This window comes from Dermacentor variabilis, chromosome 5, assembly GCF_050947875.1.
Source record: "Dermacentor variabilis isolate Ectoservices chromosome 5, ASM5094787v1, whole genome shotgun sequence".
In the NCBI taxonomy this organism is placed as follows: domain Eukaryota; kingdom Metazoa; phylum Arthropoda; class Arachnida; order Ixodida; family Ixodidae; genus Dermacentor; species Dermacentor variabilis.
Genome location: NC_134572.1, coordinates 99,137,116 through 99,154,927, shown reverse-complemented (window position 1 = coordinate 99,154,927; position 17,812 = coordinate 99,137,116). Strand labels below are relative to the sequence as shown.

General features: G+C 42.7%; 1 protein-coding gene across 2 annotated transcripts in view; it reads left to right on the top strand.

Moving 5' to 3' along the window:
- Window positions 1-17,812, top strand: part of didum (dilute class unconventional myosin) — a 70,229-nt gene that overhangs the window by 15,573 nt on the left and 36,844 nt on the right. For both annotated transcript variants that reach the window (XM_075693154.1, XM_075693155.1), the window contains 9 exons: window positions 1,282-1,547; window positions 2,419-2,500; window positions 3,082-3,222; window positions 4,136-4,342; window positions 6,286-6,417; window positions 8,249-8,433; window positions 8,793-8,904; window positions 14,361-14,572; window positions 17,276-17,465. In XM_075693154.1, coding sequence (XP_075549269.1) covers window positions 1,282-1,547; window positions 2,419-2,500; window positions 3,082-3,222; window positions 4,136-4,342; window positions 6,286-6,417; window positions 8,249-8,433; window positions 8,793-8,904; window positions 14,361-14,572; window positions 17,276-17,465 — 1,527 coding nt within the window. The remainder of the gene's footprint in view (window positions 1-1,281; window positions 1,548-2,418; window positions 2,501-3,081; window positions 3,223-4,135; window positions 4,343-6,285; window positions 6,418-8,248; window positions 8,434-8,792; window positions 8,905-14,360; window positions 14,573-17,275; window positions 17,466-17,812) is intronic.

Genomic DNA, 17,812 nt, shown 5'->3' with positions numbered 1-17,812 from the left:
TCCATGTCTCGCTGAGAAAGTTAATGAATGAAAAGGTGTTTTGTTGTGAAAATTGCATGAACAGCAAGATGTATTTCTTTTTGGAGGAACATTTCACCTTCCATTTTGTCATATAGTGCTGTCTCTTATCTTCTGTTGTTCGTGCCTTACCTGATATGTTGTCATGCTGTTCCTTTGGGCTGCCATAAATTCTTTACAAAAGTGCCCAGCTAGTTTATCCTGCAATGTGCCAGTGCCCGCTCTATGGTGGCCAGCACATTAAAATAATGATTTCTGGGGAGCTGGGGGTACATAGTTCTTGCTTTCGTAAATTTAAATATGGCGCAAAGGAATGCAAGAACAATGCACTAGCCACACATAGGGCTCAGCCTTGCAACAGTGCATGAGCTCTCACATTATAGGCGAAGTGTACTGCAAAAAAGCCAGTGTGGCTCTTTTCTTAAAGGGTCCTTTTGTCTGGCACTGTGGGCACACTTTGTGAAGCACACACCACAGTGGCTGAGAGATTAGTGTTCAACGAGATTGTAAGCTTATTTTCCAGCTGTTGCAGCTGCACTTCAATGGGGCTGAAATGCAAAAATGCTTGTGTACTTATCTTTGTGTGAATGTTAAATAATCAGAGACAATCAAAATGACAAAATATAATGCATCGCTCTTTACCACGCTTTCTCCCATAGCTAAGGTGTAGCTTAAGCTGTATTCACATGATGAACTGAATTGTGATTTTACCTTGTGGATTGTTTATAACGGTGCCATGTGTCACCCATCTCTGTGGCACTCACTTGGTGTGCACAAAGCTATTCACAATAAAGCAGAAAGCCAAATCAGCGTGGTGCTTTTTGGTGTGAGGTACCAAAATGTTGACAGTGAAACACCTTAGTCTAGCAACAATGATCCCCTACCACATTTATGGGGGGCTCTGCTGCATCAAGCAGCGGCGACCCCATACAAAAGAAATAGCCACAAGAGCCATCACCCTCACCATAACTAAGTCGCTCGCTGAAACGAAATGTTCACAATAAAAAGGCATGCTTTACACTGTTAGCTGGATATCTGCGTGTCCTGTACTGATGCCAGCTGTGAGGTTGTGATGAGGTTGTGAGCTGTGATGTGGGTGTCTTATGTCACATGGCGCCGCTGCTTGAATTCATTTGCAATCATATCTGTCGTGCAAGTCCAGCTTTAGAGACGTAAAACCAATCAGTTATTACTATAAACAAAAATGAGACCACTTAGTGCATGCAAGTTGTGTGTTACAGCTTATCTCTTTCTTGTTTTCAGCCCCAAAACCCTCACCTTGTGACAATGTGTGAATTGTTAGGTATAGACCAAGAACAGATCTCGGTTTGGCTTTGCAACCGACGAATTGAGAGCATGCGGGAGGTGATTACGAAGCCGATGACTGCCGACCAGGCCATGTTTGCCCGAGATGCACTTGCCAAGCACATATATGCACGCCTCTTTGACTGGATTGTCTCTAGGATCAATAAGGCGCTCTCTTTCAAGGACAAAGTGAACCGCTTCATTGGTGTCCTGGATATATATGGGTGAGATCCCTAGCTTTACTCACTGTTCTGTTGCAGCAACTTACTGATGCTTTCTTGTGTTGCAGTAGATGAACTTGCTTTCTAAAAAAATGGTAGACTTCTGGCATCTTGGCTAAAGGAAGCGTATAGGACAAACATACTGCAGAGTTCACTTAAAACATTACCTACCAATTATAACAAGAAACCATTACAGTGAAGGTTTTCCTGCAGCATCATATTTCAGAAATGTGCAAAATCAGCCATGGAACAATCATTCCTTTTTATTTTCAAAGTATTTTTGTAAGTGGATGGCACTATATTATCAGCTGGAAGAGCTTTAGGAATGTGTAGCTTGCAAAAATAGCTGAATTGCTATGATGCCTGAGCATACGGCTTGGCATTTGGAGTTGCACTGTGCACTAAAACACGGCCTGTAAATTCACTTTATTCGTGAAATCCGCACACCCATTACACTTGCGGTACTGATAGCACTTAGATTCACAGCTCAACTTGGAACGAAGGTAGATACAATCCCCACAAAGCTCGGACAACTGAGGTCTTCTGTTGTCTAGCTTTTCAATATATGTTCACTAACTTGCACTGCGTGAAAACAGGGCAGTGAGAGAGACGCATATGTACAATGCTGTATCTACGTGTGTACCTCTCACTGTCGCATTTTTATGCACTGCAAACCAGTGTTAATGAACCAACTATTCCGACAGTACATTCTTGTGAATATATGTGTGTAGGTCAACCAGCTATTCCACCTGTATAGGAAAGGTAGCATTTTGCTTCTTTACATTTATGAAGTCTGGATAGGCTGCTTCAGATATGCAGCATACGTGTTGAGGAATCTTGTAGATTTAATGTTGCATATGTTTGTTTGTTCCAGATTTGAAACATTTGAGACAAACAGCTTTGAGCAGTTTTGCATAAACTATGCAAATGAGAAGCTCCAGCAGCAGTTTAATATGGTATGTCCTAGCAAATGAGCTTTTCGGAGAGCATTGTTTAACCTCTTTAGTCCTTGAATACCAATGCACAGATGCAAAGAGCTCATTCTTTCACCGTGAAGTCGTCCTGGGTAATATATAGAAGAAATACCAGATACAATAGACACTTACATGGTTGAAATTTTATTGCACCATTCTATTGGAATCATGTTATTTTCGGATATTTTCATAAGAACTGTAGCATGTTTGTTTCTAGTGCACCTCATATGGATATGTTTTTTCAAGCACAATAAATACAAATATATAGAAAAAGGAACAATTTGAAATTTTTTTAGCTGGAACTTGAAAAGCGTGCACTTGTGTGAGAGCCCCCTCAGAGTTACGTTTTTATGGTAATACATGCATGGTAGCAATTTACTGGTGTGCAGTGTTATCAGCATATGCAAATAAAAGCTTGGCCTTTCTAATTATAGCAGTTTAATTTAGGAAAATTTAATTGGTGCAGCTGACTTGCTCCTAACTATTCAATTAGAGTGCCTTTACCTTACCACTTGCCATTTTATGCAAGTTATTAATGTGCAACACATTGCCTCTCGTTACAGCATGTATTCAAACTAGAACAGGAGGAGTATGTAAGGGAGCAGATAGAGTGGAAGTTCATTGACTTCTACGACAACCAGCCCTGTATTGATCTCATTGAAAGTAAACTGGGAGTCTTGGATCTGCTGGATGAAGAATGTCGAGTGAGTGTAGGCTTTCTTTCTGTCACACATGTGCTTGCATGATCTTGCTGCCTTTGTGTGTGTTCATATTTTAGGAGTTGAAATGTGCCATACGCTTTGGAGTGGGTGGTAAAATGCTATAACAGCCTATTAATCCTATTATTAAAGTATGGAAATATAAAAGGTGTATGGATTGCTAATGAAAAAAAGAAAATGTCTCTAATCAAGAAAAATATTTGGACGTTGCTTTAAGCATAATGTTATTCTGTTGAGCTGTGGCACAAAATATTGTAGTTTCTAGAAGGATAGATTCTGGTACTGAGCACATGGTTCCAGATTCATTTCTCGGTGGTCGCCACCACAATCCAGTGCTGGTAGAATGCAAGAAATCCTGCGTGTTTACATTCAGCTGCATGCTAAAGAATCCCAGGGGGTAACAATTATTTGGGAGCCCTGAACTAGGGCATCCCTTATGGTACAAATGTTGCTTTGGGAGGTTGAAATGTCATTGGCGAGTCTGGCATAACATATATGGCTATGCACAGCTTAAGAGCACCAACTTTTGGATGAGTTAATTTTGCATAGCAGAACAGTCAAGCGTGCATAAACAAGGGCAGAGGGAGGTGTAAACAACACGTGTTGGAAGTAAGCGCTTGTGTTGTCTACACATCCCTCTGTTCTTGTTTGTGCGCGCTTGACAGTGTTCTGCTATGAATAGCGTGCGTGTTTCTGACAGCACTATGGCTGGCATTGCTTCCTTTATTACAAATCATTTTTAACCTGAACATGTTTCCACAGCCTGCCATTCAGCTGGCTTTGATTCATTTATACTAAACTGTGCTGTTTAAACCTGGAAGTGTGTCTTTGACTTAATGATAGGCTTCTCTATTGTGCTGCTTTTGTCATAAATATTGCTGCTGGCATTGCCCTTTAGGTGCCCAAGGGAAGTGACAAGTCATGGTGTGGCAAGCTCTTTGAGAAGTGTAAGCAGTGGAAGCATTTTGAGAAGCCCCGCCTTTCCAACACTGCCTTCATCATCCACCATTTTGCGGATGACGTCACTTACGAGTCGTATGGTTTCCTCGAGAAGAACAGGGATACCGTACTGGAGGAACATATCAACATCCTCAAAGCTAGTCAAGTAAGATGATTAGTTTTGTTAAGGTAAAGGGGGGGGGAGCTCATGCTCATATGTCTGTGTTCAGGCAACCTTCAAAGTTCTTGAGCAAAAACGCTTCCATGACAGGAAAGATACAAGAACTGTCATCATCAGTGGCTCATACCAGTAAGCAAGCAAGATGAATGATAAAACGAATTAAGATGGATGTGGATGACTCAAGGGAGTTAGACTAATCGAATTAAGAGGATGACTGAGCAAAGATGTTGACTCAGCAGATTGAGGCATGACTAGGTAGCAGATTAAGAGGCATGACTAGGTGAAGTAGACTAAGTGAATTAAGATTAAGGGGGATGACCAAGTCTGTTAAGAGGATGAGTAAGCAAATTATGAGGGATGACTAAGCAGATTAAGAGGATGAGTAAGCGAATTAAGAGAGATGCTAAGCAAATTAATGGAGATGTGTATGTCATGTGCCTGCCTTTAATGTATCAGCATTTGTCATTTTGCCTTCAAGTCGTCTTAAGGATAACATAAGAGACCCTGTGGGTTTTTGCTATAGCAATTATAGGGATACTCAAGACGCCGTCACCATTGTTGTGCTCTGCTGATGCCTGGAGGCTCGTGTGTTAGAGATGCAGAGCGTGTCTGGCTGCAAAAATAATGATGCAAGTAGATGCACCATCAGTGTTACTCATTCGCCTCGGTGGAGGGGCAAGGCAGCATTCTGCCTTCCACTGCTGGCATGAACATTGTGTGCATGTTCATGCCAGCTGTTCCTTCTGCCCAGCTGCAGTTGCCTTGCATGCTGCATCCTGCCAGTATGTTGCACCCATGTATAGTTAGGACTAGGTCCAAGGAGTTCAAGCACAATTAATACTTGCTATCACTGTCAATGCTTGCCCTTAAGGCAAAAATGCCAAATGTTTTTTCAGCTGCCATCGCTCTCTACAATCTTTGGTTCGCTCATGGTAGATCATTGGATTGTTAGCATACATATATGTCCATAGTTCTCACATTTCTAACCCGCCGTGGTTGCTCAGTGGCTATGGTGTTAGGCTGCTGAGCACTAAGTCGCGGGATGGAATCCCGGCCACGGCGGCTGCATTTTGATGGGGGCGAAATGCGAAAATACTCGTGTACTTAGATTTAGGTGCACGTTAAAGAACCCCAGGTGGTCGAAATTTCCGAAGTCCTCCACTACGGCGTGCCTCATAATCAGAAAGTGGTTTTGGCACGTAAAACCCCATAATTTAATTTTTAGTTCTCACATTTCTGCTTCCTTCAGTGCACTTTATTTGCATCTCTTTCTTTGTTATGCAAATACAAATGTAACACATAGTACTTATACTCTTGAAACTGATGTTTTTGTGCACACAAAAGCTTGTCTCATTGCCTATGTGTCATTTCATGTGGAATGATGTTATACATGTGAAAGCTTTGTTCCATTGTATTGTCTATGTATTGTTCAACCTTATCTTTTGTTATGAATGTTGAACTGCTAAGAATGATGTGCTGTATTCTATGTTTCCTGCAGCACCATGTTAAAACACCTACCATTGGATTCAATAGTATAGGAAATACATGAATAAAACATCATTGCTTTGCATGATGGTTCTCAGCTGATTTAATTGGTTTATACTTTTCTGGAGTTCACTGGACACTTATGTTGAGATCACAAAAGAAGGAAGAGAGTTTCATTGCATTTCCTTCCATGTAGTGAAAATGAGTGTCTGTCAAATTTCTGGAAAGTCATTGCTTTGCATTGCTACCTGGCTGTATTGGAAAATGGTGCAACTCTTTCATACACTGTTCATTCTTTTCAAAGCAAAGGTGTCTGTCTTTGCCGTAGATATAATATCTGAGAGCAACAGGGAAATAGTCTAAAGAACTTCATGCAAGCGCATATGCATAGGCGTGCATGTGTGTTTGTTTGGCATGCACTTATCTGTGAATATTTGATGCAGTACGAACTGGTCGCAGAGTTATTTGAAGATGAGCCATCATCAAACAAGAGGCTGAAACCCACAGTCAAAGTTGCATCTGCACAACCGGTGTCGTCTTCAAAGAAGCAGCACAAGAAAACAGTGGGCTCCCAGGTAACTACACAGTAAACATAGTGCACGAATTAGTTCAGAAAGACTGATCGATTAATGCAGACAACAGGTCATTAGCAGCATTCTGCTTGTGCTAAGTTGCCTCTGTTTCTGTGCTCACCAGTGCACAGCTTGTTAGCATGTTACATGGTGAGTATGCTGTTCACTCTGAATTTTAAAGACATATTATGCTACTTAGAATACATGTACCATAACAGGCACATATGGACGGCAAGGCATTGTGATCCTAATGAAGTGCTAATGTGATTCTGCCAAAGTTATTGTCTGACTGTTTTATTGTGTACACTGAATGGAATTTTCAAGAAGAAAAAAAGCTGTGGATCAGCGGCCCCGCAAAAAAAAATTTCTTTGCACCCTGGCATTGCAGTCATCATAGACAAAAGGGTAGACCTAACATCTCGGTTTCAAGCTGCTGAACTGAGGGGTAGAGGCATTTGATAGTCCACATTTAAAGACTACTTGCCATTGTGCGGCTGAGAACAAGGTTGTGAGTGTGACTGCTGGACACCTGGCACATTGGCTGTGGGGTTCTGATGCTGAGCACAAAAGTTGCAGGTCCATCTCCCAGCTGCAGCGGCTGCATTCCGAAGGGGGCGGACTCAAAAAGATGCTCAAGTGCTTAGGTTTAGGTGCATGTTAAAGAACCTCAAGTTGTTGAAATTAATGTGGAGTCCACTACAGGCATCTCTTATAGCCCCAGTGTTTCTTCGGGACGTTAAACCCCATAAATTGATTAGATTTCATCAATGGATGTTGTTGCCACATTCCAAGGTGGTGAAATGCAAAAATGCTTGTGGATGCCGAGGTTTTGGTCCACATTACAGAACCCCAGGTGGTCACAATTGGAGCCATCTGCTGCAGCATCTGCCATAGCACTCTGTTGTTGCATTGATACAGTAAACCCCTCATCAATAAATGTTTTTAGTACTTCGCCAACACACACAAAATGCTTTTTGTGTGTGTGGCATTAGAGGCATTAGTAAAGTAAGCAAAGCAGTCTGACCTCACAATCAGGTGGCTGGAAACAATCTGCCGAGCCCTCACTACATCTGTCATTAAATATGTTTTGCAGCCGAAGTGCATATTTTGCATCAGTTTGATTTGGGGCATGTGCCACATACTGGAAGCAAACTTTAACGGTGCCTTCCGTCAGTCTTTTTCCTTCTTTTCAAAGCTCCCCATTGAACTGAATATTGAGAGATGCACCTAAAATGAAAGTACATTGTTCAGGCTGTATAGCAGATAGATGATGTTCCCAGTAGAAGAATATGTTGAAAAGCCAGCACTCGAATGGAACAGATTCCTATTACAGCATACACAAATGACAGTGGCAGCCTTGCTGCATGCGACTTTAGTGCAATCTGTTATTTTGCTGCTACTATTAAACCTTGACATATCGGAGTTGGTAAAATCATCAGTTTCATTCGTTACATTGAAATTTTGTTGTACTGAAATTCGACCTATTATGCAAATAAGTAAGAGTCGCCGATCAATTTTACATACATAGAATGGGCCGCAAAATTTTCCTAATTATCGGTCAACTGCAAAAAGAAAATTTGAATGAAAAAAAAATTAATTTCGTTAAATTTGAGAAACGTGTCAAAAGATAGTTTCATGATGTGTCAACGATATCTTTACATCGGTAGTACAATATGAAGATAGTACATTAGCATACTTCGTTATAAAGAGGTTTTAAATACATGGTGTTCTCTGGACAAGAACTTAGGAAAAGTTAAATGCTTCATTATATCGACAATTTCGTTATATTGAGGTTTAACTGTATAACTAGTTGGTTTTGTCTTCCTCTTTACAGTTTCGTGACTCTCTTGGCTTGCTTATGAGCACCTTGAATGCCACGACACCCCACTATGTCCGTTGCATCAAACCGAATGACCAGAAAGCAGCATTCACGTTTGACACCAAACGGGCAGTCCAGCAGCTCAGAGCATGTGGTGTATTGGAAACAGTCCGGATCAGTGCAGCTGGCTACCCATCAAGGTGGGCAATGCTGTTTCAGCTTTTCGGAGTGCAAACTGTACTACAGAGTGTTGAGCTTTTCTCTGTACAGGCTTTTGAACCTTTCATGTTAACATAACATTTAGTGATGCAGAAAAGAATGCAAAAGGAAGCATTGAAGTGATACTGAACATAAAGATTGAGTTAAACTAGATTGACGGATTACAGTTATGGGTTTGCAGGTTAGTCAGCATTGGTGCGAGCAGAGGTTTGTCGTGCCAGAAGGAACGCAAGACGGGCAAGGCCATTTTGAGGATTCCCACAGGAATTCCCTATAGTGTCATGGCTTTTGGCAGTGTCATCAGGAGCACTTGATCCCATGTATTCTTTTTCTCCTCCAGATGGGGCTATCAGGAGTTCTTAAGCAGATATCGTGTGTTGACTTGCGCCCGAGATATTGACAGGAGCGACCTCAAGGTTACATGTAGGAAGATCTTGGAAAATGTCATAAAGGTATCCCAATGCTTTTGTTCTGCTAGCAGAGTACCACTTGTATTGTGGCATATTAGACAATATACAACATATATATGTATACAATACAATATGTACAATATACATATTTGACAATATACCTTGGTTCAAAAGGTACATTGCCAAAGTGTAGGTGAATGTGTTACTGCCGGCATAAAAACAGGATTTTCTGTCTTCTGAAATATAGCCAAGGACCAGGGGTTGTGTATAATTTTTGGGATGCTTTGATTGGCAAGCCAATGAAAAGGGATGTGTTGAAACAGATGGCGCACTGATCATCAAGAAATATTTTCATACTGTGTGCAGCAGATTGACAGAATGCTCACTGTTCCAGTGAAGCAGAGCTCCAGACTGCAAAATGATTGTGCAAAAATGAAACTACAGTAAAATCTTGATTCGACCCTCATTGATTGTAAAATCTGATAATTCGGACTCATCCTTTATCCCGGCAGGTTTATGCATTATTTAATGGAACCAAATTCATTCTTTCGAATGTATTCAGCAGCACATCAGTTAATTTGCACAACTTTCAGAGTACGGCTGCAGTTGTTTCAGCAAGCGGTAGTTTTGTTTTGACTTGGTGCATGCACCGGCTGCGTGCCTTCAGAGCTGCAAGGTTGCCGTCTATGATCGTATTGATATTGGTCGCTGTTTCGTCCGTAATGGATGCGGCAAACAGTAGTTTCACTTTCACTCGATGCAAAGCTGTTGAGGGTGAAGAGCATTGGCTACATTGCGATGGACGTATGATCTGTTGGCAACCAGCTCACTAGCGAAAAAATAATCTGGATTTATGCAAGGTAGTAAAAAGCGTGTCTCAGATGAAGAAGTGTGCCGCAACCGTGCTGCAAAGGACGTTACGAGGCCTTCACTGCTGCGAGCGCTGATCAGTCATAAGATGACTAGAAGTGCTGCTTCTGCACTGCTTTTGTGCAAAATAGAAACAGGTTTCACTGATTTATTCAGTTCATAAAAGCCTCTTGATGTAGCAAGCATTTGCTTGTTTTTCTGATACCCTAGATAATTCAGCATTCAGTTAATTCAGACTTTTTTCTTCGTTCCGTAAAATCTGAATTAACCGGGTTTCTTATATCCCAGAATGATCAAACCATCCCTTGATGTGAACTAAACTCTCTAAATCTCAGTGCAGCGAAAGCTATAGATTGTGTCAGCAAACAGGAATCAGAAACTAAAAAGTGGCATTACCATTGTTCACCACTAATACCCTTGTGCATGATGCAAGCTAAACGAAAGGGTCACGGGATGTCTGATTAGTGGCTTACAGTGGAAAAGCCCATTTTGTTTTGCTCAGGCCTGCATCTGTTCTCATCCCCGATTGGCTGACACAACCCATAATGTTTGCTTCACTCAGCCCTTTTAGACTACAGGTATGGAAGGACCATGTACTACCACACATTTACGCTGTACTTAAGGACAAAAGCTGGACTAGTTGGCACTTTGATATCTGAGGCATTTCTAGCTCTTAAGAACAAAAAGAAATACCTTATTAAAAGACAGAAAGACATAAGGACAAAGAATGTTGGGTCTTTTTTCTCCTTCCAGCATCTTTCCTGACTTGTCATCTGTTCGTCATTTTCTAAAAGCTGGTTCACTTAAAGGCTGTGGCGAAGTCATAGCGATTGATGCAATTTTTGGTGGCTCAACGGCAAGCGCTGTTGATTTAAGGGCTTTTCTGCCAACTTCTATTTTACACTGATGTGCCGGCATCTCTGCAGTTGTGGACTAAGCAATCCTAACCATACAGCTCTTTTAAAGACTTTCAGTATATTTAAATTAATATTTATTTTATTTATTCATAAATACAGCTGACTCTCGTTACAGTGGACCTTCATAATTGGACAAAAAGATGTCCATTTTATCCGAGCTCTGTAATATCCAAGATGCCTTCTGAAACTTCCGTCGCGATGTCTAACAACATTATGGGAAAGAGTAAGTGAAAAAAAAAAAAAAAGTTGCGGTTTTGCTTGAAAGGCGCAGCATCGATTGCGATAGCAAAATCAGCAAGATAAGTGCGGCAGCAGCATCGAGCCAATTGACCTTTGTGCTGTCTGTCGCTTCAACGCAAACTAAACGTCGAAAGCACAGCACATATGAAGCTACTGGTACTGGGTGTACTTTGTCCACATCGCAGATCGCTTTGAAGATGAGGCCCGCACAGGCTCACACTTAGTTGACATCGCAGATCGCTTTCAAGGTACGGCGTCCACGCAGGCGTGCACTTTGTCCACATTGCAGATCGCTTTCAAGTTGCAGCACCCACGCGGCTGCGCCGTTAACAGCAGCTGACAGAGTAGAACCCCCCCTCTTTCCCTCGCCTGCCACCATGCCTCGCATGTGAAAAGTGGCGCACTTCTGCCCCGCTTTGCTCCCTCCCTCGCGCATAAGTTATTGAGCAGTGATCATCGGTTGACCCTTGCAAGTCAGTTGCCAGCCCGTGTCGACATGGCAAAAATTCATTTTATATGCCAGATTTTTACTAAAATTGCCGCTAATTTTGTCCACTGTAGTCTATAGTCCGTTGTAGTGTGGTCTGTTAAAAGCAAACTTTGTTGCATTAATAAAATAGGCTGCCCAAACTAAGGTTGAAATATAGTCCGTTATATCTGAAACTCTGGTGTACACGGGTCCGTTGTAATGAGCGTAGACTGCATTTGTTTTTAAACAAATATTAAAAAGGCAGTATTCTTAAACAAATAACAAAATGCTAAGATTTGACTAGTTTCTGTCTTGTTTTATTGTAAGAAAAAATTACGGCACAACTTATCCCACATTGGCTCGACGGTAATCCAAGTAACATTCAAGCAATGTATGGACACACCTTATTCCTGAAGTCACATTGTCTAACATCAATATGTTGCCGGTTCTATGCAACATACATCGGTGTTGTGCCACTTTGGCATGGCACTCACTTGCAAAGCTCGCCCCTGAGCATGGTGGCATGATGACAACTGTATGATGCTGACGCAGTGACGACAATAGAATGATGAAAGAATGAAGTCGATGGAACTGTGAATACGGTATGATGGTGATGGCATGATGACAATGAGTTGAGGAGGATATAACAATGACATCGTGACGACGACATGAGAACAATGTGACAATGACGAAGGTAGGATGACAACTGGATGACAAAGCTGGCATGCCGATAATGGTATGAAAACGGATGCACGGTAGGGACTGTCTGACGATGATGCAATTATGATGACGGCATGTCAACAATGGCATAATCACGGTAGAATGCATAATCACGATAGAATGACGGAAGATTGCCATCGATGGAACGATGAAGGTGGTATGACGATGACATGACAATGTGTTGAGGTTACTGAAGTAATGACAATAGTATGCCGACAGCATGATGACGGCATGACAGCAAGTGTGTGACGATGACAGCATGATGATAGTCGGATGATCAAGTTAGAATTATGACAATGGAGTGACTGCAGCGGCATCACGCTGATAATATGACAATGAATACTTGACGACGGCTTTATTACAATCACGCAATGATAACTGTGTGAGGACAATGGGATGAACATGAGTGTGCGACGACAATAGTGGGATTACTGTATTGCAAAGTGCAACAATGATGGTGTGATGACAGTGTCATGACAAGGGTCCGATGACGAATCTGGAGTGACGATGATGGAAAGACTACAACGGCATCACGATGGTGGGGTGACAACAAATGCACGATGACTGTATGACGACAATGGTGAGACAACAATGGCATGATGAGAGTCGACAACAAAGCTGGAACGATGATGATGCAACAACCACTACGGCATCTCGACCACGAGCACCTACCTAGTGGCCCAAGCTGGTAGATATCTTGTGCCACTGGGTTGGCGTAAGAATATAGATAGGTAGATCGCATAAATACAGGCTTGAATATCTGAGAACAGAAAGGCAACCTTCAGTCTTTTGTATGGAAATCACGCTGTCACCTAGGCATGTGAAACCTTTTAACGAAAATCTGTGTGGCACAAGCGGTAGCGGTGATTTTCTTCACTTCAGTCGCTGCATGTGAAACAGCCTTAAAGGGTTCCTGAACCATTTTTTATTGAAGTGGAGAAATGCATTTGAAGGTTAAATAGGCTATTTCAGAAATACTTTGCCGCAAGAGGTACTTCAATACATTCAGCAGAAGTGGAGTTATTGGCAATCAAAGATGCAATTCACGATGCTTCCGCTCCTTCCTAAATGCCCTGCACTGCGAAGGCTATGGCAAAGTGAGGCATGCCCACAATGCCCTGCCTACTGAAAATCACCGTGGCGTGCAGTTCAAATTTGATTTTGGATGTTTATGTAGACACCACCACTTCAGATTTCGGTGCCTATGAGGCAGAAAACGTAAGCCAAATGTGCTTGTCCTCAGCGACCTGCAGTGTGCTTAGCCAGTGGACTTGTCACGGCACGCCGTGGTGGCCGCAGTATTTTTAGCAGACCCCAGCTACATACAACTGTAGTGCGTGTGTGCAGCGTTGAGTTTGCGCACAAGAGGGCTTGAGTGCGTGCTCGCACTCATAAGCTCGTCTGACTGTGCTACATGGTGCAGTCCGGGACTGGCTTTCTCCTTCACCAGCTGGACCAACGGATAGTAGCCATGTCCAACTTGTGCATTTTGAAGCGCTATGAATAAGTCTGCCAAGACAAATAACCAGGAGCGACCAGGGGTGAAGTGTGTACTGGCAAGCGTGCGAAGCATGCGTGTGGTATGGCTTTAAGTTTCCTGGGGTTTGAAGCTAGTTGACCATTCAAAACTGGTCGAAATTAGCGAGTAGCAACGACTATGACACTGATAAGCAGGGTGGCCAAAGTTTCATTGCTACGTGGGCGGCCGTGGCCGAGTGTGAGCTGATGATAGTCGTCTTCTTCTGGAAGTATGTAATTATTATCGAAATTCTAAACCAGATTTTTGCTTACTTCAGCCTGTTTATTAAACTTTGCCAATAAATATACACCGTAACAGTAGGAAGAAGTGCACTGATCCAAACACCTTTCTTGATAGACGTCAGCTGTTGACCAATAGCAGCCGCTTATGGGAGTCCACTATATTACGAAGTAAAGTGTCCAGAAGAGAGTGAGGAGCAGGCTGTTGTTGAAAAGAAAGCGTTTGAGAGAAAGGTGACTTTGTACTCCACTTGCGAGCTCCACATGCCGCGTTGGCTGCAAATTGGCTGAGGTGTTCACAGCAGCATATGCTGTCCACGGACTATGTCTTTTCACCAAGGCCGAGGGGTGGTTCAAGACCGTTTTAAGGCATTTTTCTCCCTCTAAGCACTAGAAATGTCTCAAATAGCCATGCTGTAGGTTGTAGAAAGTTTGTAGAGGCCTTCCTCTTTGCCTAACCACAGTTCTGCATGCTGTATCGTTCAACCTGGTGAGTTTTGTTTTTCGACCTTGCTTTGTCACAGGAAGAAGACAAGTTTCAGTTTGGCAAGACCAAGATTTTCTTTCGGGCAGGCCAGGTGGCTTACCTGGAGAAGCTCCGAGCAGAAAAGCACAAGGCGTGTGCTCTGATGATCCAGAAGCACATCAGAGGCTACCTACAGTTCAGGCGCTACCGGATGCTCCTCTGCGCAGCCCGAGGGCTACAAAGATATGGCCGAGGAATGCTGGCTCGCAAGTGAGTAGCGCTGCACTGTCTTACGACACCTTTTGTGACTGATTACATTGGAACGTTGGTGTGGTTTCTAAGGGCAGGCTGCATTATTTTAAAGCCTTCTTGAAGCAGCTCTTCTTTTTCCTAATGTTAGCTCGGCGCTTAAACCTGTGATCTTAGATTGTTTGTTCTGTATGTATTGGTGGGCATTATTTGTAATTTCTTTGCTAAGCGAATTAAGTGCACAGCCATGTAACGGATCCGCAACTACATACTTTTGGAAAGCATACCATTCTTCTCACTTAGTTTGGTCTGCCTGTATTATTCCTGCAATGAATTCTGCTTTTAACGAACCCAGCTGTAACAGACTATCACTTGCAGTGGACGAAATTTTATGCATGTTTTGCCTAGATAATGCATATACAATGTACTTTGCTTTGAGGATCAGCAGTGTGCTGCACGCAATGTTTTTCAGCTGTTTGCAAAAAGTGCGAAAATACACTTCTTTTTTCCACAAACGCACTAGCGGTGAGTGTCCCGCAGTGGCATGCGGTGGGATGCTCCAGAATTTTGAGGACTACCAAACAAGTGACTAATCGCCACTGACGGCTGTTAGCTTGGTGATGAGCAGGTGCAGAGGGGTGCCACTAGGCAGCTTTCAGCGCTTCTAAAGCAACTGTTGATTACAAAATACAGAACACTTCATTTCACATGGCATCAATTTGTGTAAAAACAAGGGGGAAAAAAGAGATGAAAGGCAGAGAGGTTAATCAGATTGAGTGTCTGGTTGGCTACTCTGCACATAGGGATGGGATTTGCACAAAGGAGACAGTCTACAAAGCACTTCATGCAGTGGTAGCTGAATGCAGGCCCCAAATTGAACTTGTATTGCAGCTCTCATTTGTGATAGAGGTTTGACAGTGGTCGTCGCTTGTCACAAAAGATCAAATTAAGGCATCACTTTATTCTATCGACCAGTGTTTTGCGCAGAAATGAATTGTAGGCCATGTTTGTGTCATTAACGGCGGCGGCAGGGTCCTTCGATGCTTTTCACCTGGTTGTGAAATTTCCCCGAAAGTTTCATGTAGGGACAGAAGTTGTACCAGAGGTGCTTGCGTAACTAGAAGGTGAACAATCTGCTATGCCAGATGGCCAGGCTAGCCAATCATGTAAATCTTTCATATGGAAAGACAGCTCTCCCACATTTGTATCAGCATGCTTGTAGAATGAACATGCAACGGGAACTTTTGGCAAAATAATTTAAAGTTTGATGTGTTTGTGTTAAAATTATACATGGCACTGTTCTATGATTGATGTCGTCCCCACCCCCCTTCCTTGCACAAACTGTTTGGCTAGTTTTGCACAATATGTTTTGCTAGTTTAGTAATTAGTTGGTAATTAGTCTAGTAATATTTAGTAATGAAATAATAATTTAATAATTCGTAATCAATAGCTTGGTAATTAGTTTAGTATAGTTTGAAACACAGTTTTTTTATGTGCAATTACACAAAAGTGCAATGTGAACTTGGTCTGTAGTCAGTTTCTAATGATGGAGTAGTCCAAGTGAACAATTTGAGTTAGGAATTAAGCCGCTGTTGCGAACACAACTACAACGAAGGCATTGCAGTTGTTTTGAAATTGTTTGTGCTTAAATTCCTGTGCACCGTACAGAAAAACAAGGCAGTGATTTGCATGTTGTGTCGAAAGCATTCACGCGCCGATACAGTGAGTGGACCCTTGCACAATAGCAAGCGTACGCACAGAACGCCTGTGGCGTACGTTCGGCATCTGCTTGCGCCAGCTCCGTGGTGCGTCTGCTTCAGGCGCTGTATGGAGCTCTCCCATAGCATTAAGTGGAAGTTTTATCACCAGATGAAAAGTATTCAAGCACCGTGGTGGTGGTGATGCACTTGAGTTGGCTGGCCGTGATGGCAGAGAGCTGGCCACAGTGGCAGAAGTATCTCTAAGCCCGTTTTTTCGCCAACGAGAGATCTTGCTGTTATGCAGCAACAATTTCTTGCCGCACAACAGCAACTTGCAAATTTTCTCATATTGTGAGAGAAAACATGTGAATAAAACAAGAGGCAATAAAGGAGTGCAGGCAAATGATGTGGTTACGGGGGTGGAGTGGCTTGTTTGTGTTGGTGTTGTAAATTATCTCTATCACAGCGCTAAAAATGCTGTTATTTCTGTGCAAGCAAAGGTGAAATGTATGCATCAGTATAGGGCAGATCCTTTTTCTCTGTGGTCTCTTAAAAACTTGCTAGTTTCAGATCATGTGTATCTGCATTGGATTTCTCCCTTGCTCCTCTGTTTAGGCAAGGATTAACTTGGATTTCATAGTGTGTACCATGTCACTTCTACTGGTTGTGTGTGGCAACATGCAGAGAGAACCAAGTTTTTTCTCTTAATTTGTAAAATAACTGGATCTGGACGCTTGCTGTTTATTGAAGTATCTCCTCCAAAACAACCAGTGAAATTTGTCCCAACAGCAACTGTGTAGGGCCAATCCCATGACAAACCTTAGCGGACTCACCACAGACAAGCCAAGTTAGACTAAATCATGGGCATACGAGAAAGGGAGCAGGCGTAGCATGTCCTGTAACTGAAGTAAATCTGTGCTGACGCCAGGTATATCATTTCCTTGAACTTTCTAAGTTATTCGGAGAGTGTTTTTGCTCAAATTGTAAATTTCCCTGTGTTGATCTATTCCTTTGTGGCAAACAGGCATGCACATTTCCTGCGTTGCACCAAGGCGGCCATCCTCATCCAGAGGCATGTGCGAGGCTTTCTTGCCAGGCGGCGTTACCAGCGCCTCAGGCTCCTGGTGCTGCAGCTTCAGTGCCGCATCCGGGGCATGTACGCCCGGAACCGGTACGTCCAGCTCCAGCGCAATGCTGCTGCTGTCATCATCCAGGCAAGTCGATGCACTTGTGCAGTGCATGCACTGTAGCCGGTCTTAAAAGGGCAGTGAGCCACGTCACAAAATTCAGTTGGTGCAACCATTGATAATGACGCCTATTGATGCTTTGTAGATGAAACATGCAGCTTTGCAACACTTGTGGAGAGCTGCACTTGTCAAGTGTTGCTCAATGTGTGCGTGTGTGTGTGTGTGTGTGCGTGCGTGCGTGTGCGTGTGTGTGTGTGTGTGTGTGTTTGTGTTTGTGTGTGTGTGTGTGTGTGTGTATGTGTGTGTGTAGCGCCAATGTCTATCAGGCATGATTCGTGCACTCCGTTTCCCAAAAGTTTTGTAATTTTTGTCCA